We start from the raw sequence: 27515 nt of genomic DNA, 5'->3' as shown, positions 1-27515 counted from the left end.
AGAACACACACACATGCATACATGCATGCACAGCTGTCCATATCAACCTAGCATCAGGCCTCGAGACATCAAAAATCTGTACGTTAAAGCAGGCGCGCACACGCAAGCTCGATAGAAAACAAAGCAAAATCATATGCCCGCACAAATGGCCTTTCAAACATACCACACACGTATCCCCCTCGGTAACCCGGGCGCCTTCCCGTTGCCAAATTGGAAATGTATTTCATGTTTATTAAGTTGAAATGAGACGTTAATTCTGCAAAAAAAGCAGAAGAGTCATGCTAGAGCAGCATCTGAAGATGTCCCGCTGTTAAAGGACAGCTGTCCAAACAACGAGAGGGGGGAAAAGAACTAGAAAAACACATTATATAAACATTTGACAACAGTTGCTCTGTAATCTGGTATTACTTCCACAAGCGGAGGAGAGACCCGTGGTCCTGGGTTGGGCCGGGCTGAAGGGGGACACCACTGCGGTGGGGTTGAAGCCTGGTGTGCTGAAGAGGTCAGTGGCAGATGAGAGGGAATGAGGATTCATGGAAATCCCGCTGAGGAGAGCTAATCACGTTTGATGTGCATGTGAACCCGAGCAGGTTCGTTGTAGCACTGTCCTCGTGTGTGAACCGGGCACAGTGACCCACTAATTGGCTGCCATGGTTTTCTAGTCTCATAAAGCTGTTTTTATTTTAAATTCCAAAATACACTGCACCCACATCTGCCTATTTTTAAAGAAAGATTACACTTCTCATGTCTCTCTTTCCTGGTGTGTGTTTGTGTGTGTGTGTAAGATGATGGTTAAATGCTTGGGGGGGTTTCCAGCGTAAAACCTCCCTGGAACAGAAGGAGGTTTATGTCCTTGGCCTACTAGTGGGTGGCATCCCAGCATTCTCATGTACATTGCAATTATGTGTCAGACTGTGAAGAAAAGAAACGTGCACGTTTTGCTCTGATACATTTATCTGTGACCAAAACTAAATAGTAGCCTACACCATTAGGTTGTACTAGTAGACTAGAAGTCAGCACATGTCTTGACACTGAGCCATAGTGCTCAAGAGGATAATACAAAGTTGTATCTAGCTATTGTGAGGTAACCAAAATATAATAAAGTAAAAAAAAGAAGAAATGATGCGTTTCTTGTTCTGATACATTCATCCATGTTTGAAACCATATGGTTTGCTATCAGCAGCTATGAGAATGATGCTTACTAAAATATAAAATGATAGATATTAGGATGTATTAAAAGAGAAATGTTATCAGTGGTGAGGCAGAACAGGCTTTTATATCAAATCTTTGGAGAGGAAGAAAGAGAAGAGCGATGAGTAAGGAGATGAGTGGTGGTGAGTTGTACCAGGATAAAGTAGTTAAAAGTGAGTCAGCTGCTTCTTTGGTTCTTATCACAGACACGCAAACATACACAGACTTCCCATGCCCCGACTGTCATCTCTTTTAATATTGTTTTGGAGCTGTTCAGGTGTGGCTACCTTTGGCAGCAAAACCTAGTGCTTAGGGCAATAACAGGCTAGTAGGCAGGGTGCCAGTTCAACTCTGCAAACTTTTAACTTCTTCAGCTACTCCCTCTCTTTCTCTTCCTCTGCTTATGTCTGCCTTTCCCAAAGAGAGATTGACCTTTATACAAGCCTTGGAACACTTCAGCTGTAACAGACTTCAAACAGAGCTCAAAAGGACTCTGGGAGAAAAGAAAAAGTGTCTATTAAAACATACTTACAGCCCTTATTTGCTCCTGTGATTCTGTGGGCATGTAAGTGACTTGGAAAAACAAAAAGTGAGCGAGACTTACACAAAGACACTTTTTCTCTGAGCTGGCCTCAGTCTTTTAAGGATGTGATCTTCCCACATCAGAGTTCATAGAGTAGAGGTCACGTCTGGAATCACTCTCCGTGCTTCATCTCTTGCTCACTTCTAACCCTCATAAGTCAGACGTTCTCCACAGAAATGCTGTGGTGAAGGTATGAGGTTGAAGCAGCCAGACAGACTATCGTGCAAACAAATAGATAGCCAGAGTGCATTTTCGGTCAGCTCTGGTAAATCTGAGGACATTTTGTCACGGAACGGGGCTGTTGGAAAAAGTTAAGATGAGCACAGCTGAACATAGCAATCTGGCTGCTCAGCACTGATTCATTAGTGACTCATGTGCTTGATGCCAGTATTCCTGGCTGTTTTTAAAAATAAACCTCCCCATTTCTCAACCTCATCTCGCTGAACTCTACATAATAGATGAATTTATTAATTCACTCACCACAGCTTGTCTTGCTCAATCATTACTCCGTCCCAGAGTTGAGGAGCCCCAGAGGACTAGAACAGCGCCTGCGTTCCCTCAGGTTCCTGTCAACCGTTCAGAAACCTACAAAGATAGCAGAAAAGCGCAAGACTGGTTGAGTTGCTACAAAGGCCTTGCTTAAGCTACAACCCTCTTTTCACCCTGCTGCCATTAGAAGATCAGTGTAATAAATACGTTTTGGTCAGAGCTTTGGCTTAGTGTTCAGATGGTGCTCATGCAGGGAATTTGTTAGAATCCTGCATTTCCGATTCAGTTGTGCATCTTTTCCTATTGTTTCCTTCCACTGCCTTTTAATTGAAAGTGATGAGAACAGTAGCTATTTAGAATTGACATGAAAAACTAAATCCTGTGGAGGCAACCTTCCCAACTTTCAAAAGGATTTTGTATTGTAAGCCTTAATACAATTTTCTAAAAACTATTCCTTTGTGAGAAAGCAATCAAGGTCGTTCTGTCCGTGGAGTGGGACTCTTTTATTAACCCTGGTCTGTTTAAGGCTGTATACATACTCAACATGCGTGTGTGTTTCATTTCTAGCGTGGTCATGTAGATGTTTTTGTTTGCACAGTAGTACAACAGTAATTAGAAGCTATAGGGACCGTTTTATTTGCTGGCTGCTGGGGTTAAGCTGTCATTATGAAAATGTCCGTCTTTCCTCTGCTGATACCTTTCTTCAGCTTTTGTGTGGAGATCTGTGCTTTAATTACAGGTCTGTGAGTGATGTCACTGTTGTGGCGTCTCCTGCCATTCACCCGCCGCCTCCCCATTCCCCCCATACACGTGTGCTTAAACACACACCTGCCCCAGCTGCCCTCCAAACCTACCTCCATCTCACCCCTGAGTCCTCCTCAGCCACACCGGTGCTCGGATCTAAACAACTCCCACCTAACCCCAACCCCCACCCATGATTGTTTAGAGATGGCTTGATTATTTGTTCTGTGAATGCGGTTATTTAACTTTCGTCCTCAAGCGGAAGATAAGGAGCCCTACAACTGTTGTAACAAGTATGAACTTGTGCCAGAACGGAAAGAAGTTGGTATATACGCTCTTGTAAGCAAGTGTCTCTCTCACTTTTTTTTTTTACACAGATGTACACTTAATGCATGAGTTTTAAATGTATGGGAGTATGCAGGGGACGTGTCTTTGAGTGATTTGGATTCCTCAAGAGGTTATTGCAGGGAAGAGAACAAGAAGTGGAGACACGCCACTGAGTGAGAGAACATTTTAATGGTGGAACAGCGGACGCGTGAAACAGCTGGAGAAGCAGGATAAAGGCATGTTCAAAGCAAAGCAGTGTGGATGTCATGTATCAGCACTACACCTGACCTAGGGAATGCGTTACCGAAAAGGCCACAAAAACCGCCCGGAGACCATGGGGCTCTTATCGTAGATGTTAGATGACCCTGCTAAAAAAAAAGGAGAAGGATCCATCATGAAGTCTAAGAGCCCTGCAGAAAATAGGATTGAAGGCTTTCTCTCTGCTTTTTGTATGTGCGGAGAGAGCAAGGGGAAATAATGGTAGGTAATGTTATCTTGTTCACAGTTACAAAAATCCTGCTCAGAGAATTCTATGGGGTTTCAAGTTTCTAATATGTATATAAAGTTTCTCTGGCACAATGGAGCTTTTGTGGAGTGCAAAATGACCCCCCCCCTTGCCTCTCTCCCTTCGTTAAAAAAATGCATTCATATGCTAGCAGAGCTACGAGTGCAGACTCAAGTTTCTGCTATCTTTATGTGTTGTGTCGTCACGGAGCCCCCGCGGGCTGAAATGTGCATCTCATTCACCAGCTCCGGCACTCTGCCAGCACTGCCAGTGCTCCTTCCAGACATGGATTAGGGAGAAAATCTGTGAGAAACAACAGGCTTCTGACAAAAAAAAAAATAGCTGAAATGACAGGTAACCCAAGTCAAAGAGAAAGACAGCGAAAGAACGAGAAAGAGAGAGAAGGCAGACAATAATTACAGAGCTTTTTGTTTTCAGGGCCACTTTTAGCTGGCTACTTAAGTGCCTGATCCCAAATATATGCCTTGTAATTATAGTAGTGGGCCCCATTAGGGCATAGGTCTTTGGGGGGATTATGCTTTGTGTGTGTATGTATGGTGAAGTAAGAGATGGCACAGTTGTGTACCATATCCTTGTCCTTGATTAGCTGTAGATGCTTGGGTCAAGTTGGTTGAGTCAAGTCCCCGGTTTGCCCATGTGAGGGAAGCACAGTGTTTGCTTCCTGCTTTCTGGTCAGTTAGTGCAGTGAGTGCTGCCTGAAACGCCCATTCTCAGAGTTCACAGCTGAAACATACAACCTAATTCACATCTGTGAGTGTCTTCTCACTACAAGCGTTCTTCTCGCTCTTTCTTTCACTGTGTGCTGATGCAGGGAGATGTATGGTGATTATGACAGGCCGTCTCAGTGATGACTGCCCAATGTGGCGTGTGTCATGTCGAGTTGACTGGGACTTTTTGGTGGGGTGTCCATAGAGGCAAAGCGGTAGGAACACCACCAGTGCTGGGTATCATTAGACTGAAGGAGACAGTGCCAGACCTCACTTACAGGGGAATTTTCAAGCCATGGCACCCGGCCAGATCCTTCCATTTTCTTACCCCTTGTAGATTAGCATGGTGACATACAAACACAAGCTTAGAGGAACAAATGGCATGGAGCCGTGCCTTGAGACTTAGCAGTGGAGAAGAGGAGAAGGTGATGGCGAGCAGGGGCGTAGCTGTGCCTGTGTGTGTGCTTGTGGGTACATCAAGCCAACCTGAGAGCAAAAGAGGGAGATCTGCCTCTTTAAGCTGTTAGCTTTCCTAATAGATTCTTAAGCACTGGCTTTAGTGCATGTTAAACCAGGATTACCCAATCAATTATGGCCAGTACAAACATGGATTACTTAAAACACTACATTTTTCTTGTGCAGAGGGTAAAAACAGGGCAAATGAAGGGAACAGCTCCAGTGGTGATAAGACATGCAGCTCATCCAGGCCAGCTTGACCCTTAGCTAAATGGATGTTTTTTTGTCAGAGGTTTGTCAGGAAAAGGACATTGCTTGGCCTCTTCTAGATCCACACTTTAGTGATATAATCTTATAGTAGCTAGCTTTCAGTGTGGCCATGATAAAGGTGTTATGCAAGATGGGTTATATATGTGTTTAATAGTTTCTTTGACAATAGAACAATAACATGAATGAATTGCATATTTCTTTAGCTGACGTTTGTGTGTACGTGTCTGTGTTCTGGCTGTGACCTTCCTGAAACCTGATCCAGAGGGTGTAGCGTAGGGTGAACATGCTGATACACCACCATCTCCGCAAATATACAGAAAGGGCATAACACTGTGTCTGTTTACTTATTTTAATCTCAATTAGCAGCCAGAGTCTTGCTGCACCGTGTGAAGCAAGTATGGACACATTCTTGCCAAACCAGCTCTGTGTGTATGTGTGTACTTCTGCGCTTGTGTGTGTGTGTATGCGTTTAATTGAGCTCACCTCTCAGTGAACCAGTACATACTCAGTGCATGTTGTAAGCACATGATGGTTGGAGCTTGCCCACACTGCCTGTTCCCTTTCCTTCGTTCCCTCACTTTTCCCTGACTCACTTTTCCATGACACCTTGACTGCCTGTTGTGTCATTCCGTGAGTTTCTTTGATGGAGTATTTTACTCAGGCTTGCGGTGTGAGTTGTCCCTTTTAGACGATACACAGAGCCTTTGAAAATAGCTTGTATGTCATCTTAACCTCCAAGTGAGGGATCAGCCCATGTTGAAAAGAGTGCTCAAGGCGAAAGAGAGCAGGAGAATCCCACTGGATGTCTTTTATAAACCCTTTCCCCCTTTACATTCCTGCGCCATCCCTCTCTGCTCCCATCTCTGTCCGGGTGGCGAGTGAATGGTGACTGTAAACCCTCTCTACCCTTCCCTCTGGCAGGGTGACAGTGGTAGGAAATAAGAGTGGCCTAATCAGGCCTAATAAGAATGTGTTAGTGACGGGGGGGTGCTGTTGAAAGGGTCTGAGTCCTCTGTGGAGACACAAATAGACAGAAGACATGCCGGGTATTGAGTTACTATGTCTGGGCCGAACTAGAAGAGCTCTCTTAGTGTCTCCTACATAATGTACTAACACAAGGCATGACTTTACTGCCAGTTATTATAGCTACTGTCAGCGGTACACAAGAAAGTGGCTGCATGTGCTTTTGTTACATGGGTTAACAACACACAAGAGTGCCATGAAAAAAAACAAAACCTAATTGTAGAACTGTATTTAAGTCATTGTGTATTGTGTGCATTGCATTTTAATGTGTTCTGAGTAAAAAAATAAAAATAAATAGAGCATCACGTCATTGACCCACGTCTGATACCGGTGATGTAGTGCAATGCACATTTTGTTGGCTTAAAACGTGTGGCACTTGTAATTCAGATTTTCTTTGTCACTGTAGCAACATTTGTCTTTTATATCGTTTGCGATGCGTCTGTAGCACATCTGTTTGTTTTCTAGCGTGAGAATATGATCCCATCTTTATCACATTTGTGTCATCAGCTGTGGGAGCCCTCGGGCTAACTCCCACCTCAGAGCAAGCTGAGAGACAGGGAAAACACAACACAAAAAATTTGACTGTTTTACCCCCTTTAGAAATGAATCCTACTTAATTAAGAAGCAATGAAGAATCCACAGATAGCATTCTGTAATTAGCTTAAGCAGGGGCTGCTGTAACCAGATCCACTGCATTAATGACAACATAAGGCCCTGTGAAAAGCATCATTGTTCTCCGGATAATTGTCCTTTTAGTTAACGGAGGGCAGGGGAAAGGCTCTCCTTGTTAGAGGATCTTGGCTGGGGCTGTCGACAGCCAGGGGCACAGATAAGAATGGGTATCCAGGGATGGGGCTGGCACTGGCCCTGTGCCCACTATGACAAGCCCACTTGTGCCCTCTGCCGAAATCCGGATGGCATGTATAGGAATTAGGCCTCCCCTGGGTGTGAAGGGGGGGCACGTGTTAATGACATGCCCCTGAAGGCTAATGAATGAAGAGAGATCAATAAAATAAGGCAGATGTATGCAAACAGCATGCTGATTATGCTGCCTAATGACGCCTGCTGGAGCAGAGCTCAGACGGGAGGGATGGGGAGGGGAAGGAAAGTGCCATAGAGGCACATGGAACATTTACGTCTCCTCACACACTACCAAGGAGTGAATTAAATAGCTCCTACTCAAGGGGTAAACTGTCAACTGATTAAATGTCATAGATGTTTATGGTAGCGCAACTTTTTTGTTTTCCTCTATGTCCGTGTTGTCAGTGTCACATTTATATGAAATAAACCAGTGTTTCCTGCACCGCTGAGCCTGCTGCCGTGGCAAAAGAAATGATATTTTATCTGAATTGTGAGCTTGGAGTCTTGGAGTTGGATTAAAATGCGGTTAGTCCGATAGTCCGGTTCACAAACAAATCAGGTTTTTATAACATGAATCTAGATTAATGTTAATGTACTATTGTTTATTAATTTTCATTCATACTACATTTAACTGGTGTTCATTCATAAGACTGTAAAGCTGTAAAAGTATTGTTGATTGTTATTTCATGTAAAGTACTGCCATTAAAACATACTTAAACATAAAACAACTTAAAACATAGAATGGGCCTTCTTACTAAAGCTTTTGTAAGAATATAGTGGTGTTAATTCACACTCTACTGTATTGCAGTTTATGTTAGTTTTTGCCTATAAAGTGTTTTGGTAACATTTAACAATAAGTTATTTGCATTACTTTAAATAGTAACTAACGATACTCCTAATCTTCCAGTCTTTTGTTAAACTTTTACATGTCCTAACTTTTAACATTTCATTGTTAGTTCATTCAAGACTGGCAGTAAGCTTTTTGAAGTTAGTCAGGGGCTAGGGGTTAGGGTGTAGCCTAGAAAGGCAGGTAGCTTCACCTATTTGGAGCTCTTTTCTTTGAGCTCCCCATTGTATCCAACCAGCCGGAGCTGTTAGAAACACGATATCTACCTTTAAGCAGAGAGGGAGAGCAGCCAAGACTTAACTGCTGTCTCATCCTGGCAACTGCATGGATGCTGTCTGCCTCCATTCATGAGGACTCAGGGAGATGGATTGAAAAGAGAAGGACTAGAAGAGTAAAAAAGAAGTCCCCTCCCCCTGTTCCCTCTCCGTTTATTCCAGGATCAGGTCCTCTGAGGAATTTGTCTAACTCTGTGTACTTGTCCAATTCAGCCAGAACTGGAGACACAGTCTTAAGTTCAACAGATAAAGCCTAGGTCTGCACTTTCCCCAGCAGGACGTTGCTGGTGTTGAGTTTCGGTGTAGGTGACTGTACGTCTTAGATTTTGAATGTTGTTCTCTTTGTTTCCTCTGACCAAGCCACTTGGGTTTACAAAACGACAGGCAAAAGACTTCATGAGAACAGACGTCCAGTGCCGTGGCTTTGTGCCAGTCTCACAAAAGTTGAGACGTTAGCTAGTGTGCTCAGAGGGATATTGTAAACGAATCGTCTGGCGGAATGAAAAACTGTCTGATGACAACAGAGCCAGCCACTGACGATGGCATTGACGCTGTACGGCCGCATTATTTTAATGAAAACAAAGATCCAGCGTCCATCAAGCGAAACGACGTGCTCTGCAATGCATCAATTGTTTTATTGCATTGGCTTGAGAATATGATTACGCCTCTCCACTCCCCTTGGGCTTGAAATTAAAACCCTAGTCCACTGTTGAAGACCTTGGAGGACTTGCCAATAAGAGGCCAGAGAGCAGGTGGTGACCTCCTGTGGCCTTGGAGTATATTATTGACCAGGGTCCGGCACCCGGTTGATTGCTTTATTGTATTGCTATGAACCTCGGTGGCTGGAGACCTCTGGTTGACCCGGGACTGGAGGGAGCATTGCAGTGACCCTCACCTTAGTGGAAGAGATATGTGGCTTTGACCTGCGCCTTGATGAGGGAAGGCTTGACCTGCAGGACTGCGGGGATAATGGCTCTTCTTCCAGTCACCTTCCTTCTGTCTCAGCCTGTAATTTAAAGGCTGTTGGGTCAGTGGTGTCCTCTGCATTCGGGTGGGGCTCTGCCCTGACTCCAGACCTTGTACATGACCCAGTGGTGTTCATCATGCCGGTCTGGCAGGAGAGAGGAGGAACAAAATGCCGATTAATCTTCTCCATATAACAGCAAAATGCTGCACGATCACTGTGATTCTCTAGAGCTGGGGCTTGGAGGGAAATGAATCTACACTCCTGGCTACCCTGTCACGCCTTCAAAAATCTCTTTATCATTGGAAATGAAGGGTCAGTAGCAGATGCAAGCCGGTTTAATGCAAGCTCATACCTCCCTCTAGTCGATATGAATATGTTGTTGAAGCCCCAACCGAAGACGCCATGGATTTCTTGCTTCTTGTCTCCATTTCTGGATAAGACTACAAACCCCGGAGTGGTGATTGACACGCAGACCTGCTGGATCTCCTGTGCTCTCCATAAACTGTCACTCTGTCAACCTGATCAAGGCACTTCAGACTTGCAGGAGAAAAACTTCTCTAAACGCACATACATAAGCTTCTCACTTCCTTATTACCTTTTGGTTTCCTTTGTTTTGTCTTAAGTGCCAGTTTCCAAAGGCTTCCATCAAAGCTCCAGCAGTAAAAGCGGGTTGCTGAAATGTTTGAATAAGTGAAGTGTACTTGATCCCTCTTACATGTAATATTACCAAAATACATGGCTTTCAATGTGACCCGTTTCTCTTAAGATTTAATTTCAAATTGACTTCTCTTTTTGTGTCCTTTTAATGAGGATGAGGAATGGATAGGTTTAGATAATGAGCAGGCGGTGACAGGGCCAACAGGTGTTGCTTTTGGCTTCCTTGTCCGTTCCGTCTCCCCCACACCTTATTGGCTTACATTTAAGTTTTTATAGTTGTTCGTTTTTTGTCTCAGCTGGTAATCTTAAAATTGTATGTAGTCCTGGGTTTGGTTAGGCTTTCATCCCAGGACGTCCTAGCTGTTTGTTTGCTTCGAGCATAATGGCACCATTTGCTTTAATATGCAGAGCTTTGTTTGTCTAATGCAGGCTCGCTCACCGTGACCCAGTCAGGCTAGCCACTGAACTCCCTCTGCACCTGCCCAATGAAAGGAGTGCACCTGGCATCATAGAGTTCACTTCAATTAATCCCTCCGAATTACAGTCCATGAGCCAATTAAGCACCTCTCATCTTACACAGTCCCTCCCCAGCACGAGACTCTGTCCATTGCTGGCATCAACCGTTCAGCCCTGTTGAGAGAGGGGTTGGGCGTTACACCTTTGCTCTCTTCTCCGCATAGCCCATGCAAATTTTGGCCCGATTTGGCAAATTTTATAGATTGCCTGATCCCTGAAACTCTCCCTAAAGTGGCGGAAATGAAACACTGGGACCTTCCCAGCAGTGACGGTAACTCTAGATAATAAGCATCAATAATGTTTCAGAGAATACCATTTAGATAACTTCTCAGAAATGATTGATCTGCATTTCAGCGCAAGTGTGTGCATTTGTGCACATTTTAGCGTATCTGTGTAGCACTTCAAATACTAAGGCATGTGGAGCGTTTTCCATGTTGTGTTGGCGTGTATACATAGCCTCCCACTCGTGCCCAGAACCCTGGCAAAGGCGATTCATTCCAAACTTTCTGCTCCACCGAGCGATTTCATTCACAGTATAGCACTATATCTGGCAGTTTTCCCTTACCTTGTACACACACACACACACAGGCTCAGCAGCTGTGTGTGACAGGTTCTGTAATGGTAAGGAAGCTTGAGCAGAGCAGTACCGTGGCCTTAGGTTAAGATTCCAAGTGCCTTGCTGTTGATCTTTTAGTCCTGTTTCCTTTAGTAATCTAAAAACGCACGTCCTGACAGCCATCGAATGTTTATCTTGTTTTCTGGCACGCTTCCTCTTTGTCAAAACAGTGACATCAGTAATTAAGCACAGTTTCAAGCTCTTCAAGGCCTGGCAGATTCCAGTTCCTTTGAGCAGCACACAGACTTCATTGTGTTATATTTTATTAGGATCTAGTGTGTTGATTGTAGAGTCAGTGATATATAGGACTATATATGATACAGACAAACAAATAAACAAACAATAAATAAATAAATAATATTTTTTTCTCTTTTTTTAATCTAGTTTAAAACACATGTGCCAAGTTCATAATATTGTTTCATGTGGTTTTGAAAAGATGGAGCAAACATCATGTAAATGTTAAATAATAAAACATGTTCTTTACACCTGGAATATGTACATACACAATCCTAATCATTATTTTCAAGAATGCTTTTAAAATTATTATTATTATTATTATGTATTTATTGTACATGCATAGTATTTATTTATAGACACATGACTTCTTTATCACAGTTTAAAGAAATAAGGTTTTGCCAAACTACATTTTTCTTTTCAAGAATTGTATTATTTGAATCCTTTTTCCTTCACTAGGATATCAAGACAACTGTAGCACTTCAATACGGTAATATAGTATATTGTCATACATCACAAGTGATATTGCCATATATGTTAACTATGAAGCAATATATAGCTTTCACATTTAAAAAAAATTATATGTACATGTGTTAATAGTATCTATATGATGATTTTATATAGTATTATATGTAGCAGCTATATATTTCAACAATGAATATTTTATTTATAAATGCAACTTTATTAAAACAACATATATATATATATATATATATATAACATATAAAACAATCTGTATGTTTTTGTAATACATTTTTTAAATAAATGTCTATCTTTTATATTTAATTATATAATATCAACATGTAATAATGTTTCATATATATATATATATATATATATATATATAATAAATTTTATAAATTAAAATTTAATACAATTAGAACAAAAATAAAGCATGTCACTGACTCTTTAATATGTAAAGATTTATTGGCTCTTCAGTATCGAAACATCTATTAGGTTCTTATCAGCTAGGTTATGGTAGGTCACCACCAGAGTGTCGCAACAGTGACTGTGTGCACTGCTGGAAAACAGAGTCAAAAACTGTTTGCTTACTGCACTCTGAACAATACAGCGTGGACTCAAGCGTGTTCTCTTTTCTTGTTGCCATTTTGTAACCGGTTTTAAGCTCAACCCTCCTAATGAACAAGTCTCAGTTGCAGGGTGAGAACACAGACATGTGGCCTTTCTTTAAACACGCTTAATACTCTGTGCTTTTCTGCCTTTTTTACCCCTCTTAATCCACCCGGCCTCTTCCCCTAGCAAGAGATGATGGACGGTAGTTTATGCCTTCGACTCGCAACAGTGAATGGGCCCTGTCGTTGCAGTTTGATGTGTTTGCAATAAAAAGGTCTCTGTGTTACTCCACCATGCCAAAGATAACTTTCTGGGTGTGATACTGATTTGTCTGTACTCAACACTTACTTGTTGGCATGTTCCTCAAGTCTGCATTACTCACGGCTCATTTTCTGGTCCATACGCTGAGCCCTGGGAGACCTTTAGTTATTGCAGGAGGTGTGTGTGTGTGTGTTGGATGCGAGAGTTGGAAGGGGGGGTCCATGTATCTTTGAGTCTCTTATTCTGCAGGTAATTACACAGCAATGTAAATTACAGCGAGGCAGCAAAGAGCCATGGCCCCTGCCGGCACTAGCCTGGCCCTGCATTCATCCCTCCTGCCTGACCCTGCAGCTAACAGCTTAACACAACAAGCCACATCTTAGCATGGGCCCCTGTCCATGGCTGCCCTTGGATAAATCATTAGCAGATGATGCTTTCTTTTGAATTCCCTTTCTTTTTCTCTTTCACTTTCCATTTCTACCTAACCCTGCCATATAGGACGCGTAGTTCAAAAGGAATCATATCTGGTTAATATTTAGCTGCCAGGTCCCCGGGTAAAAGGGTGGAGACTGTTGCTTTGGAAAGCTGAAACTCGTAGGCACATATACTGAAGATATGTTTCTGTCCACAGAGGAATGTGGCTTCTCTTCCAGGATCTGACCTTTGACCCTGTTCTGACACATGACTGAGATTCTTTAAGCTTTCCCTTGCCCCTTTTCTGCCTCTCTTTCAGGTCTCTCTGTTATTACGCACACATTGATCTGTCACCAGCAGTTAGAGCTCTATACTCCAGTCTCTTCCTCGGCTTTTAGACGTAAGTCCTAAAAACATGACCACAGAGTGACTGGAGATCAGTGTTCTCTGTTTTTCCTACCTCTCTCTTTCACCTTTTCTTTCCTCCTTTCTCTTTCTGGCCCAGCTGGGCTCCAGATGTAATCTGCATTTCATGTGGCGCAGTGCAGGGAGGCAGGCCATGTGAGCGGAGCTGAGACTGGGCCGGGCTTTGGGTCTGCCGCTCAGCAGTTCAACTAGATGTTGCGGTTAGCGTGATGTGAACTTTGACAGTCTGTGTCATGCTTAATGCCTCACTTCCCAAACACAGCTCAGTGAGGCTGATTTATATCTAACAGGTGCTGCATTCAGTGCAGCAGCGGGCCTGATGGGATAGGGGACAGCTTGTGGCTGCCTCGTTAAAGAGAGGAGGAGATAGAAAGCTGATTTTCTTTCTGACGTCCACACCCGCTGGCAACAAAGAGCATAGAAGGAACTTGGACTTGCGAACAGTTGCCACGCTTCTGAAGTTTTTAACTATTCTTCTTCCTATCTCACTTGCTTTGGATTTCCTCTTGCCCTGCTTGGGCTTTTAGGCTAGGTGGGCTCTCTGACCTCTGCCGAGTGCACAGTGGCTTAAGCCCTGGCAGACACCACAATGCCAGGATTGTCTGGGAGTGTTGACATGCCAGCGAACTTTGACGGGCTTATGTTAGTGGCGCGGTGTCGGTTTTCCCCTGGCCGCCCCTGTGAAGGCAGTCCTTAGCCTCCTCTCTCTTCTTTCATCTTTCTGTCTGTTTCTCTCTTTCGTCTTCTCTCTGATAGCAGTCTTTACCAGTTGGCCTGTAAACTTGGATCTGGATCCGTTTTAAGTCTTGATAATTAACTGAGGGTTTGCAGGTATCTTTTAGGCCTTTAATGTAAGTCTTTGTCTTTGTAGGTGATTACAAGTCTTCCGTTTTCTGGTGGTTGTGGCTAGGCTGTGACTGAAATGGTCACAATTGTGGCATAAAATTAAAAGTTGCGACGTCATAATGATTCACAAACAAATGACTCTTTGGAACCAGTACTTTTGAACAAGTCAGTCTGAAAGATTCACGAAACGGTTTCTGGTTAGCAGTTAGTAGTTTAAGTCAGACTCATTCAGAATCAAAGAGCTAGAAAGGGATTCCCTGACTTAACTATGAATCACATGGTTTTTATATGGCACAAAAGCCATTTTAAATGAGAGCAAATTTATTTTAGGATTTCTAGTAATTTTCTCATTCTTAGAAATGGGTGTGGCCTCGGGTGAGCACTTTTTTCCACTCCAGGTAGGACATCCGTGGAGTGCCCTTCATATAATCAAATTAGTTTTCAGTTTGAAAACCCGATCTTCATGCTGAGCTCAGCTTTTTGTCACCCCTCCTCTGCTGAATGAAACATTCGTTGTGTGCCTCGACAAGTCAGAGGAAGACCATTAAATGTTTTCGATGTTCCTCTTCGCCTGAAGCGTCGGCATCTTTCGACACCAGCCTCGAGGCCACCTTGTTACACACTTAACTACTTGTATTCTCATAGTGTTTTTCTCTTTCTTTTTCCTCTGTTGAGAGTTATTCATTTCATCACCGCTGAGGAAGAATGCACGTCACTTCACTTGCTTTGCCTTGGCCCTTTTTCTCGTAAATACTGCGGGCTAGGTCTGTACAATGCGATTAACCGCAGGCGTCTGTAGTTATGGTTATGATTTATTGGTAGCATCTACATACCACAAAATGATACACTTAGATCATGAATGTTGTTACAGATCGAACCACCTGCAGGTGGATTGGCATGGTGTAGTTTAGAAAATAATAGTTTGAACATTAAGAATTTGGTTGTTGTGTGTAAAACGAAGCTTTCAACATCATCATAGCTGTCAGCTCCCCTTTTGTTTATGTTTCTGCTGAAAATGAGCATGCTAAGCTTCCGTAGCAGCCTGTAAAAATAGACTGTCAGTAAGTAAGAGCATGGGTACCTAATTGGAGATGCTGTTGTTCGAGAATAGCAGGGCTTTAAGAGTTCGTGCCATCTCTTTAATTCGCCCCGACAGTCCCTCAAACTCCCACCTGTAGCTTGTTCTTTGAGAGCAGCCTGAAAAAAAATGTTTAACTGTAATTTGTTCACTCTTCCTCGTTCTAAAGCTTCGGATGTTCAACACCAACAACACTCCTGCTTTGCTTCCCTCTGTTTCTCCAAAGAACACATTATTCCTTGTACTTTATTAACACTCCATAATTCTTTAAAGGGGGTCGGGGGTGGGTGGGGGTGTGCAGTAGAAAGCCATCCTCCCTTGAGGTTTATTGCTTGAAGCAAGCAAGGCTCTTTCCCAGGATAAGAGATTTAACTAAGCAGAGAGGAATTTGGGCCAGAACTCATAAAAGAAGTATTTGTGTACCAGAGAAAAAGTTCGTACTTTCTTTCCAAATCTTTGTCATTAATGACTTTAGCAAATGTGAAGTGGAGAGTGAATGGAGATGCAGTGTAGGGTCTTCAAAGAAAGCCTCTAATTATTTATCCAGGATATCCTGCTGAAGAATTAGAGCGAAGAAATCACTTCCACAGAATGGTTTCACTGGGACGCCCTTTAATCCCCCTTGTTTGTGCGAGCGTGCTTGCCTTTGCGCCGGTATTAGATCTTCGGTCGCTATTTGAATGCTCACAGTCAGGGCAGGACATGTAGGAGATTGCGTCTTCTCCTCCCCATTACTGCTTTTCTGCCTCCTGTACCCAGAACAGCTGTCACCCTCTTTGCTCAGGTTTCCTCCGTAGTCTGCCCTCCCGTGCCATCCAGAAGGATCGTATCGCACTCCTCGGGTTTAAACGTTTAACAAAACACCAGGCCTCGCCGTGACTCCTCTGCCTGGCAGCCTTGAAAGCTCTCAGTGTTTCAGTGCCACCTTTGCTAGCCTGTAACTTTTAGAGCCCTGGCATGCAATTTATTGGACCATTTGAGAGTTTTACACTTGTTGACACTGAGTGTTAAGCCTGTCTCCTCTTGCGTTATGATTCTCGTCACTTTTGGGACACCTGATAGCATGGATTTGTTTCAGCGGAGCACTAAAAGGGTGTCTGCGCCTTTAAGAATGCACTTGGGATATTTGGCTAATTCCAGGTGCTGTCTCTCCCGTCGCTCTGTTTTATCAGGTGCAGGACTGGGTCATTACTGAGGTATTTGTTTTCCAGATTAGTTAAAAAGGCCTTGGATTAGAGGCGGGTTATCCAAACTCTATTCAGCCTGCCTGATGCTGATTCCTGAGTTAAAGCTCAGGTGCTCAACATGTCGTTGAAGAGTATATTGTGGCATTACTCATGAATAATCCTTTATGACTTGCCCGCAGGGTGGAAAAATACAACTGCGGGTCTTATATAGACCTCAAATCCAGTGTTCCAGTGCTGTGTGCAGCTGAAGTCCCTCTCTCTAGCGTTTACATGGAGCTTCAGCGATTATGATAATGAACAGTTTTATCATCGCCCTTACAATCAATAATGCGGCTTTTTAAGGTTTAATATTTCAATGGTATTGATCATCTTAACAACCGTGTTTGCGGTCGACTTGCCTTAACTGCAGCCTCAGTGAGAGGAGAGATGAAACAGTGAGGGTATGTATGTTTGGACATCAGGAAGTTGAGGAGGAAGTGATTGAGGAAGGGGGGAGAGGGCCAAACTCCTTATAGCAGATGAAATGTAATATTTCTTATATGTATTATAAATCAGTGGTGTCATGAGGGAGTCGGGGGGAAGCATAGGGGATGGTGGTCTCATTATGTAGATGTTGACAGAGCTCAATCTCTCTATCTGACCCAGTCATACCTGCACTAAGACTAAGCGTGGTGCTTGAAGAAAATAAAATAAACTCTGTAGTTTGCATATTTCTCTTCTAACCTTCCACACTCACTTTTATGTTTTCTCTATCTGTCTGTCTCTCTCGTTCTGTCTCACTCCCTCACAAGAGAGGAGAGAGCCGCTTCCTTGAGCTATTAATAGAGGAGATTTGATAATTAATGAAAATGAAAGCCTTTGGGCCTGGCTGCCTTTGACACACACACACATAAGTGCACACACTCACATGTTTACCTAGATATCTGAATGGGGACTTATCCTTGACTTCTGTGGTTTTTAAATTACTTGTCTCTTACTAATCCTAGAGTTAAATGTAGTATTAAATTAATATATACTAACCCTAACCAACTGCAAATTTATGATATATATATATATGATACTCTACATATGTTAGATATTACATACAGTAATATATGTATTTTAAAACTGTAAAAACTGATGGCAAAATTATGTAATTTTTAGCTAAATCTGAAAAACCTCTGTAATATTAGATAAAGCAAATAAAAAAATAAAAACTTTTTTTTTTATCCTAAATTTGGAACTTAACCCAAAGCTTTTTTAGAGATGAGTATTTAAAAAAAAAAACACAGAAATGAAGGATAAGTCCCCATCTAGATAGCCAGCTAAATGGATTTTCTTGGATTTTACTAAGCACTGGCCATTTGTTTTTTACCAAATTTGTTGTCAAAGCATAGTATAGTCACACACACCCACGTAACCCTTTATTGGAAATGCAGTCTGATATTCTTATGATTTGTGTGTTTTTGTTGTCAGACCAACTCTCAGTGAGCACGTCTTAAACACACCTTCAGTATGCGTGTGGAGAAAACAACCTGTAATTAATTGTTTGTTAGAACTGATCTAGTTCGCAAATGCAAAGTGTACAGGCAGGCACATGAAGACACCATTCTTCACGAAGAGGTAAACAGGCAAACGCTCTCTCTCTCTTTCTGAGAAGTAAGTAGGCTCTCTCCACTCCTCCCTCCTGTGTTGTGGAGCATGCTGTGCGCACTCAATGTGCCTGGGGGTGAATGGAGGGCTTTTTGCAGCATGAACATGATCACCCATCTCTGATTATACATCAATACCTTTATCCCTGGGATAATTTATGCACTTACAAAACACAAAGCTTTATCTGAACCAACCACTGGGGAAGGTGGAGGCAAATAATGTGCTATTACTTTACTGTAAGATTTGTTAAGAAAAGCATGCAGAGGCCAAAACAAGAATTATTTTACTGTTCTAGAAATGACATCCTCCCCTTATTTCATCTTAAATGTGACCCTGGACCACAAAACCAGTCATAAGTTGTACGGGTATATATGTAGCAACAGCCAACAATACATTGTAAAATTATAGATTTTTATTTTGTGCCATAAATCATTAGGATATTAAGTAAAGATCATGTTCCATGAAGATATTTTGTAAATTTCCTAACATAAATATATCAAAACTTAATTTTTGATTAATAATATGCATTGCTAAGAACTTAATTTGGACAACTTTAAAGGCGATTTTTTGCAATATTTTGATTTGTTTTTATGTAGGTATATTTTTTACTATATAAATATTCCTGCTCTATAATATACCTGTAATATATTAAGATGGTATTGGATTTTCTAGAGAAAAAAAGAGCTTCTTTTAGTCTTTGCATACGATGTGGAGAAGAAACGAGTGGCTGTTGGGCAAATGGAAGCGCTTACCAAAAACAACAGTGAACGGAGAATCTCCAACAGTATGCATTTTTAATAGGGGAATGTGGATATGTTGAGTGTGGTATTACCTCTGTGGCTGCGAGTGGGCTGGAGTGAAGCTCATTTGTACTCACGGCCCCGTTCCTCCGCCAGCCCCCCACGCTGCCTGCTAATTGGCAGGAGACTGGGAGCTTCCTGCTGCGTGTTCACCACTTTCCCCTCGCTCTACCACCCCACCAGCTCTTTTTTGCCAGCTTTCCCCTCCGAACCGAGTAATTAACCCACAGCTAATTAACCACTTCTAATTACACCGAGGAGCCCATTTCTTTCACACTCACCAAAAGTGATGATCCACTTTGCCAGCGCGCGGATTCCCCTTCAGCTGCCTTTGAACCCGCTCCAGATTTCATAGTCGGAATAAATGGCGCTAAAAGCAGCCTGACGTTGCATCACACGCTTTGTCAGGAAAACATTTATATGCTCCCTTTGTTTTGCTACATTGATTGCGTTTACAGATCTTATGCTGTTACCCGAGAGCGAAAATTATCACCAAGATTCAGTTTCAGCCCCTAGAACAGAGAACACTATTGATACCTCGGAATCAATTCGTTTGTGTTCAGGCCAGAGACCAATTAGTAACAGATGAGTTTGCAGATGTTTACTGTTACATAAAGTCACAGAGGAGTACCTCCCATTTCCACAACAAACATAATCTATTAACTAGTGCCAGCGTGCAGGTAGAGCGCTCGGGCCTCACTAATGGCTGTGGCTCTGGGAGCGATGCATGCTGGGAACTGGCGTTTAGTCCCGTTTTCAGCGCCACGTTGGCAGTAGCAGCGGATAGCTGTGCTCTCTCATCCCTTACCCACAGCCACGCTGCACTTTTCTCTTTCTCCCTCTATCGCTTTTCCTCCCTCTCTCCACAGCCTCAGTCTCATCACATCCACTGCTATTTCTGTTGCACAGACTGATAGCTTGAACTAAAGATCATTGATTTTACGGGAAGCAGTGTTTACAGCCAGAGTGCCATCGACCTGAGGTGACTTTTTGCCTTCTGACACAGCAACTCCTCTGAAGTGTCACTGTGTCTACATTAAACGTTCAGGACAAGGAAAAGGAGGTGGAGGAATTTTTCAGTCCTCTCTGTTTACCTTTGCACGATAATTAAATCTGAAATTGAATAGGTGCTGACTCAAAATACCCAGTGTGGCTTTTCAATTATATGAGTCATGCATGACATTCTGTCTCTGATGTTATTAATCATTTAACAAATGAGGCATTTTAATAATAATAATATATAATATAAATATATATATATATATATATATATATATATATATATATATATATATATATATATATATATATATGAAGAGTTCCAATGCAAAAGCCATCTTGGTCAAAAATAAAAGTGAATGCTCTCCACACATAGTATATGTTCATCAAGTACTTTCACTTCCAGTGCGCTAATTCCCAGCCTCAACCCATTCAGAAGTACTAGTACTTACATAGAAACCTATACATAGTTGCCAGAAAGAAATGCTCATTTTTAAAGAAAAACGTCAGACGTACTTGGAGGCTTTTGCATCTGAACTCTTCATATGTACATGAATATTCCAAAAGTTTGGAAACACCCCTGGCAAAGTGTGGTTTTGGACGATATCAGCATAAATCCTTATCATTATTTGGTGCAAATACATTAAAATAACTTGATATTATCATTAAAGACCAGCAATAAAACATAATAATGGCAATATATACATGTCAAAGTCAGACATGCCCCTTTGCCAGCTGTGATGCCTGGTTACTGGTTTAAATTTGGCCCAGGTTTTTAAAAGATTTTTGGGTCAGCACACCTTAATGCTGTAGCTTCAACAATTGATTGCCAATTCAAAGTCAATGTTTGAATAAACTGACAGCTCAAATGCCCAGATTATGCAGAGCTGTAATAGCTGCTAATGGTGGATATTTTGATGAATCGAAAATTAAAGTTTTTTCTACGTATAAACTGTTTTATGTAATAAAATATGTTTTTGTAGTTTGTGTTATCCCTTATCAGTGCAAAATTATCACAAATTAAAAAGGATTCATGCCAATATTGTCCAAAACCCCACTTTTCTAGGGCGTTTCCAAACTTTTGGAGGGCAGTATATATATACTGCCCTCCAAAAGTTTGGAAACATATGTATGTATATATATATGCAAAGCAAAATTCAGATATTTTAGCATTAAGATTGATAATGCAGTAGTGGTGTGAATAGTGGTGTGTACTTCAAAGATGAGGCCTTCTCACCCAGCTTCAATTAATACATCCCCTTGTGCAATATCAGGAGGCCCTCCCTGCTTTATCAATAGGAACCTTCCCTTCCCACATCTTCCTGTAACTTGCCTAGCATTTATGCCATTGATTTTTCAATAAGCGCCCTAACCCTGTAGTGGCCAGCCTGTGCGATGCCTAGAACTAGCGGGAGATGGGAAAAGAAAAGCAGGGCCTGCTGCAGACCACAGGGAGGTGATGATGAAGCCTTTTTCTTCCTCTGAAAGTCTCTGGAAGGATGCGTTCTCTACATATTGAGGGGTGCTGGGGGTGGGGCGCGGGGCGCGGGGGGTCAGGTCGCACCCCGTGGCAGTTCTCAGCTGGGGCAGAGCAGGAGTTAATTCCCCAGGAGAGGGTAGGGAGCGCTGGGCCTCTGGAGGCCTGGCCCTTGGGCAGGTGATTGTGCGTGCTTATAATCAGACGGGTTCTTAGCCTTTAATTCTCTCCTTGCTCAGCCAGTAAATCCCACCAAATGAAAAGGCCCATAAATAAAAACTTATCTCATTTTCTATCCCCTCTAAATGACATCCAGACCCAGCTTCTGACAGTGTTCATTATGTACTGCGCTTTTTTTTTATCGTTAGAAACCTTATCTACTTTGTTTGGCAGGGAATGTTTTCTATTGTGCTTAATTTGAGTTGAGAAGAGTTTCTGTATCCTTCTAAGAAGCACTTGAATTCCTGACTCACAGCTTCATGGGGAGGGTTGCTTAATGAAGACGAGGCCTTGATGGCAGAATGTGTAGGATATAAAGGAAACAATGATGTTGTATACATATTTTTATGGAGTGTTTGACTTGGTGAGAGAAATGCCAAATGCTTGTCTGTCTGAACCTTCATTAGTGTAGGAGAGAGATTAAAGATCCCCTTCTTTAAACAGGTGTCGCTTCGGAAGCAGACCTTGAGCGGACAAACTACATTATATCTGCCCGCCCATCTGCGACTGGCAGACTCCAGACAATCCTATTGCACATCAGTAACCACTGCAAGTTATTGAATTAGACCATCTCCCTTTTAAAGGGCAATCCTGCTTTCTGTAAGCAGCAAACGCGCCCAGACGTCTTGGACTGCCACTCTCTAGCACTGTTTAATTCTTTAAAGGAAGCAATCTCATTTGCTTTAAATGAAAAGCGTATCACGGCAGATTTTCAGGAATGACCATTTGTGATTGCCTGAGTCATAATCTTTTAGCTGTTTATGTTTAACAGTTTTAGTTCTCTACTCCTCCTATTACATGCAATCCCATAATGCTGCAGCAGCGCTGAGCGGGGCATAATAGGAACAGGTTACCGGAATGTTATTTTTGGACTTGAATTTAAATGTATTGTTGCTGATTGATATTTTAATAGTGCAACACTTAATTATTTTGTATTGGAATGTTAAAGAAACAATTTAACCATTTACAACTGTCAGTGTACTTAATCTTCATGTCTTAATAGTCGATAATAGCTTCAATATTCAATGTTCAACTTTGTATAATAATTATACAAAGTACTCATTATTAGTACTGTAATTTTGGAGTAAATTTTGTAGAAATGTAAGTAAAATTATACAATTACAAATAGCAAAATACATAATATCAGTAAAACATATACAACAACAACAAAAAAAAACATCTGTGGGGGAGGGAGTGGGTGGCTTTGTGGGTTGGACTTGAGGGGTGTCAAATTTTCATCAGACATTCATGAAGAGGGAGTCAAACATTATCAATCTCCCCAGCCAAACGCTCTTATGTTAATACATTTGGTGGGGGTGGGGCTGCAGACACAGTGTCTGATCACTGCTGAAATTTGCATCCCTAAGTAAATAAGTAAATAAATCAAGTAGAGGCAGTGAATGTGCTAATCAGGCAGGACGCGGTGGGTAGCGTGCTGCCGGGAAACTTTGCTCATGTAATATTCAGCAATGGAGGGTGAAAGGGCAGGCCAGAGTTATTGGTTTCAGTCCGGTTGCCCCCTTTAATCAATGCTGCCTGCATCCCTTTATTAAAATTATTAGCTCAGCAGTATCTCTCGCTATCATTTTATCTTCTTTATCGCCTGCTTGAAATTGTGGCCGGCTCATGGCTCTTTCGTTGCTCGGGGCAGCACTCTCCTTTAGAAAGTTCGGCTCTCATTTATTATTTCAGAGGCAGAGGAGTGTTTAAAACCAGGCTAAGTGTACAGGTTATTGGATGCTAGATCTATACACAGCATTTAGAGTACCAACATTGCTGTTGTATTTTAAGCTTTAAAAAATAACCTAAATCTTTCTACGTTGTGTGTATTTACGTACATAAATATAAATGATTGCTGTAAAAAAATCATACACGCATCCACTAAATGCATCTTACGGGAGTGAGCTGTCCGTGCAGTGCGTTCTGTGTGTGGGATCTCTCTATAATGGAGGTCCTAAAACAGCGTGGCTAATATATTTTTGTAACCTTCAGTTCTTTCTTCGGGTGTGAGATGGATCATGTGCTGATTGCGGGTTTCACTGTGTCTAATTAGCAGCACAAAGAGCTTTTTTATCCATTAAGTTATTCTGTTACTGTGTTTCTCAGACTCAACGTTAATTTAAAAAAAATTAAATGTATGCAGGATTTGGAACATAGCAGACTCTGGGTGTTGTGTGGAAGGTCTAGATAAAAGATAAGTAACTAGCTGATATGACAGGATGAGGCATCTGAGCTGCCTTATTAGTGCTTGTCTGAAGTATTGTGTTTAAGTTCCTAATCTAACCTAATGAGCACTCTGTCATTTTCCACCATTATATCTCACACTTTTGTTTCTCATCTAATCTACTATACACTAAGCTGTTCCCCACTCACTATGCATGTGCATAACTTCACCATTTATCAAGATGCTTTGTATGTCTGGTTGAATGTTCATCAGAATATTAGCTTGAATAGAAACAATGAAAAGAATGCATATAAGATGTCTATTATGTACTTTTCTTATTTTCTGAGACATTACACATTTCAAGCAGTAGTTTAAACTTGTCTCTTTCTCTATTTTCTTTCTCTTCAGGCCTGGATGCGATGAACGCCTCATGTAGGCATCAGCATGGAAAGCTGTGAGTCTCCCGTGGTTTCTGGGACAGACGATGGGCTTGGCTCCTCCGCCACCTCCCAGCAGCAGCACCATCCACAACCCTGGAACGATCACCCTAACGCACAGGTCCCACCTTGCAACCAGCTCCCTTCCTTGGAGCCCCTGTCTCTCTGTGCACCCCACTCAGCCCAGCTCCAGAATCCCAGCACACCCTGCGAGGCTGTAAGAGAACAGCAGCAGCAAACACTGTTACAGGCTCACGGTGATAATTCCACTACCAGACGGCTGCACCCCAAAAGAGAGGGGTTAGAGGAGGAGGAGCAGGAGGGAGTGAGCTGTGGAGAAGAGGACGAAGACTTGGAAGAATTGGATGAAATGGAGATTGACAGCTGTTTCCCTAGTCTGCAGCCCTTCCCTGGTGTACCTATGGTGCCAAGTGGAGGGGGCATGCCCATGCTCATGCGGCAACAGCCCTCCCATCGGAGGGGAGTCACAGAGAGTGGGAGCGAAGAAGGAGAGGAAGAGGACGAAGAGGAGAGTAGTGATGTGGAAAACCTGGCTGGAGAGATAGTCTACCAGCCTGATGGCTCTGCGTACATTGTGGAGAGCCTCAGCCAGCTGATCCAAAGCGATGGGAGCATGGAACCAAGCCTGCTCCCCTCAAACTCTCTCCCCAGTGGGGGAAAACCAGGGGAACCTGCGGGGACCTCTTCGGTGTACCCTCAGATCATCAACACGTTTCATATAGCCTCGTCTTTCGGAAAATGGTTCGGCTCCTCAGACCAAGGTTTCCCCAATACCTCAACCCTGGCAGGCCTGAGTCCTGTCCTGCACAGTTTCCGCGTCTTTGATGTGCGGCACAAAAGCAACAAGGATTACCTGAACAGCGACGGGTCTGCCAAGAAGTCCTGCGTATCCAAAGATGTTCCCAACAACGTGGATTTCTCCAAATTTGACGGCCTGGCCCTTTATGGCAAAGGCAAACCCATCCTCATGTGTTTCCTCTGCAAGTTGTCTTTCGGCTACGCACGCTGCTTTGTCACTCATGCAGTCCATGACCATCGTATGACCCTGTGTGAGGACGAGCGCAGGCTCTTAGGTCACAAGCATGCATCGGCGATTATACAGGGCATTGGGAAAGACAAAGAACCACTCATTAGCTTCCTAGAACCAAAAAATAAAAACTCTCCTCCACCGCCTACCCTGGTACCCATGAACTCAGGCCAGAGCTTCTATGGCACGTTCAGTGGGGTTCATTTAGAAGGGGGCAGCAGTAGTGAGGGAGGTGAGAGCCTCCTCAACAAAGACACTGACTCGGGTCTCCAGCAACAAGCCCTCCTCACGTTGGGGGGTCTTGGCAGCCCCAAGCCCTCCCTTACCTCAACCCCAGGCCCAGCCAAAGACTCCAACGCTCTGTCCAAGCAGGGTAGGAGAACAGAGGGGTCTGTGGGGAAAGAGGGGACTCAAAGAGGGGAGGATGGGGATGCAGAAACCTGTGAAAGAAAGGCTCTCCTTCATGGTGAGGAGATGGCCTCAGAGGAAGAGGATGAGCTTCTTTTAGAAGAAGAGGATGAAGAGGTAGACGACGAAGGCACTGCGGTGGCCTGTAGTGGAAGTAGCAGCAGCGGTGGCGGATTTGTGGGGGAACTGGCTGTCTCAAACCAAAGCATCTCCAAATCTCCTTTATTAATGCCTAGTAGCGCTCTCCAGCCTTCTGCTTGTCTCTCTGCAGCCAGCCCCAAACTCAGCAGCAAAGCCTCTGCTTCCATGTCATCCTCTTCTATCAGAGGGTCAGAGGACGGGATGGCTGCAGACGGTGGAGGGAGAACTTTAGATCTCTCTATGAGCTTTAACTGCCAGGGGTCTACACTCCCCGCGGCAATGGCGGCAGTCGCTGGCAGAGGGGGAGAAGAGGATGGGGCCGCATGTTCCTCTGCGAGCACGTCCTCCCCTCTTGCGTCCAATGCTGCTGCTGAGGAAAGTGCCAATCGAGATAGTGCCACAGCTCCTGAACCAAATGAATGCCCAGCAGAAGGAGATGAGGACAACAGTGCCCTCCTTCACCACCACCACCACCTTCACCACCATCACCACCACCCACACCCTTCACCCAATGCTCACACGCACCTCCATCACACAGCTGTTTGTGACATGTCAGGAATGAGTGAGTGCACCCAGAACCATGGGGTTGGGTTCAGTGGAGGGAGTGGAGTGGAGTGCCCAAAGTGCGACACTGTCCTAGGCTCCTCTCGCTCACTGGGTGGCCATATGACCATGATGCACTCGCGGAATTCGTGCAAGACACTGAAGTGTCCCAAGTGCAACTGGCACTACAAATACCAGCAGACCTTGGAGGCCCACATGAAGGAAAAGCACCCCGACTCTGGAAGCTCCTGTGTGTACTGCAGCAATGGACAGAGTCACCCTCGCCTTGCCCGTGGGGAGAGCTACACTTGTGGCTACAAGCCCTTCCGCTGTGAGGTCTGCAACTATTCCACTACCACCAAAGGCAACCTAAGCATTCATATGCAGTCTGACAAGCATCTTAACAACATGCAGACGTTACAAAATGGAGGAACTATTCCAACCGCTGGTGAACAGGTGTTTGGGCATGCACCTGGAGGGGTGGTGCCTGTTTCTTCTGCTGCCCAGGCCAGCAGCCATCATCCTAGTCACCACCATCATCCTGCCCAGTCCTCCACCCACATGGCAGGGCCCTGTGGTGCCCCTTCACCCACCAAGCCAAAAAGCAAGCCTACCTGGCGGTGTGAGGTGTGCGACTATGAGACAAATGTAGCACGTAACCTGCGCATCCACATGACGAGCGAGAAACACATGCACAACATGATGCTGCTTCAGCAGAACATGACCCAAATGCAGCACGGCCGGCTTGGTCTAGGCGCCATGCCTTCACCCTCAGAAGCTGAGCTGTACCAATACTACTTGACCCAAAACATGAGCCTGCCACCGGGCCTTAAGATGGACCCATCTGGAGCTGATGCCCAGTTCTTGCTTGGAGGTTTTCATCTGGACCCCAACATGGCAGCTCTGGCCCCAGCACTAGGTGAGTTTAATGGGTTGCAGGTAACACACATTGCAATTTATTTGGGTTTTGAGCGCTGTCTCTGTGTTTAACTATTTATCTGTAATTTCTCAAAAACAGATAAGAGCCTTTCCTGTTTATTCAAACCATGCCTTTCCTGTAAAGCTAGTTGACTTT

General features: G+C 43.4%; 1 protein-coding gene across 1 annotated transcript in view; it reads left to right on the top strand.

The window, feature by feature from the left end:
* Positions 1 to 27515, top strand: part of LOC306887952 (zinc finger homeobox protein 3-like) — a 145290-nt gene that overhangs the window by 26673 nt on the left and 91102 nt on the right. The window contains exon 2 of the mRNA XM_079446012.1: positions 24272 to 27359. Coding sequence (XP_079302138.1) covers positions 24308 to 27359 — 3052 coding nt within the window. The 5' untranslated portion in view covers positions 24272 to 24307. The remainder of the gene's footprint in view (positions 1 to 24271; positions 27360 to 27515) is intronic.

This window comes from Barbus barbus, assembly GCF_936440315.1.
Source record: "Barbus barbus genome assembly, chromosome: 2".
NCBI lineage: Eukaryota > Metazoa > Chordata > Actinopteri > Cypriniformes > Cyprinidae > Barbus > Barbus barbus.
This window is presented reverse-complemented; position numbering and strand designations above follow the sequence as displayed.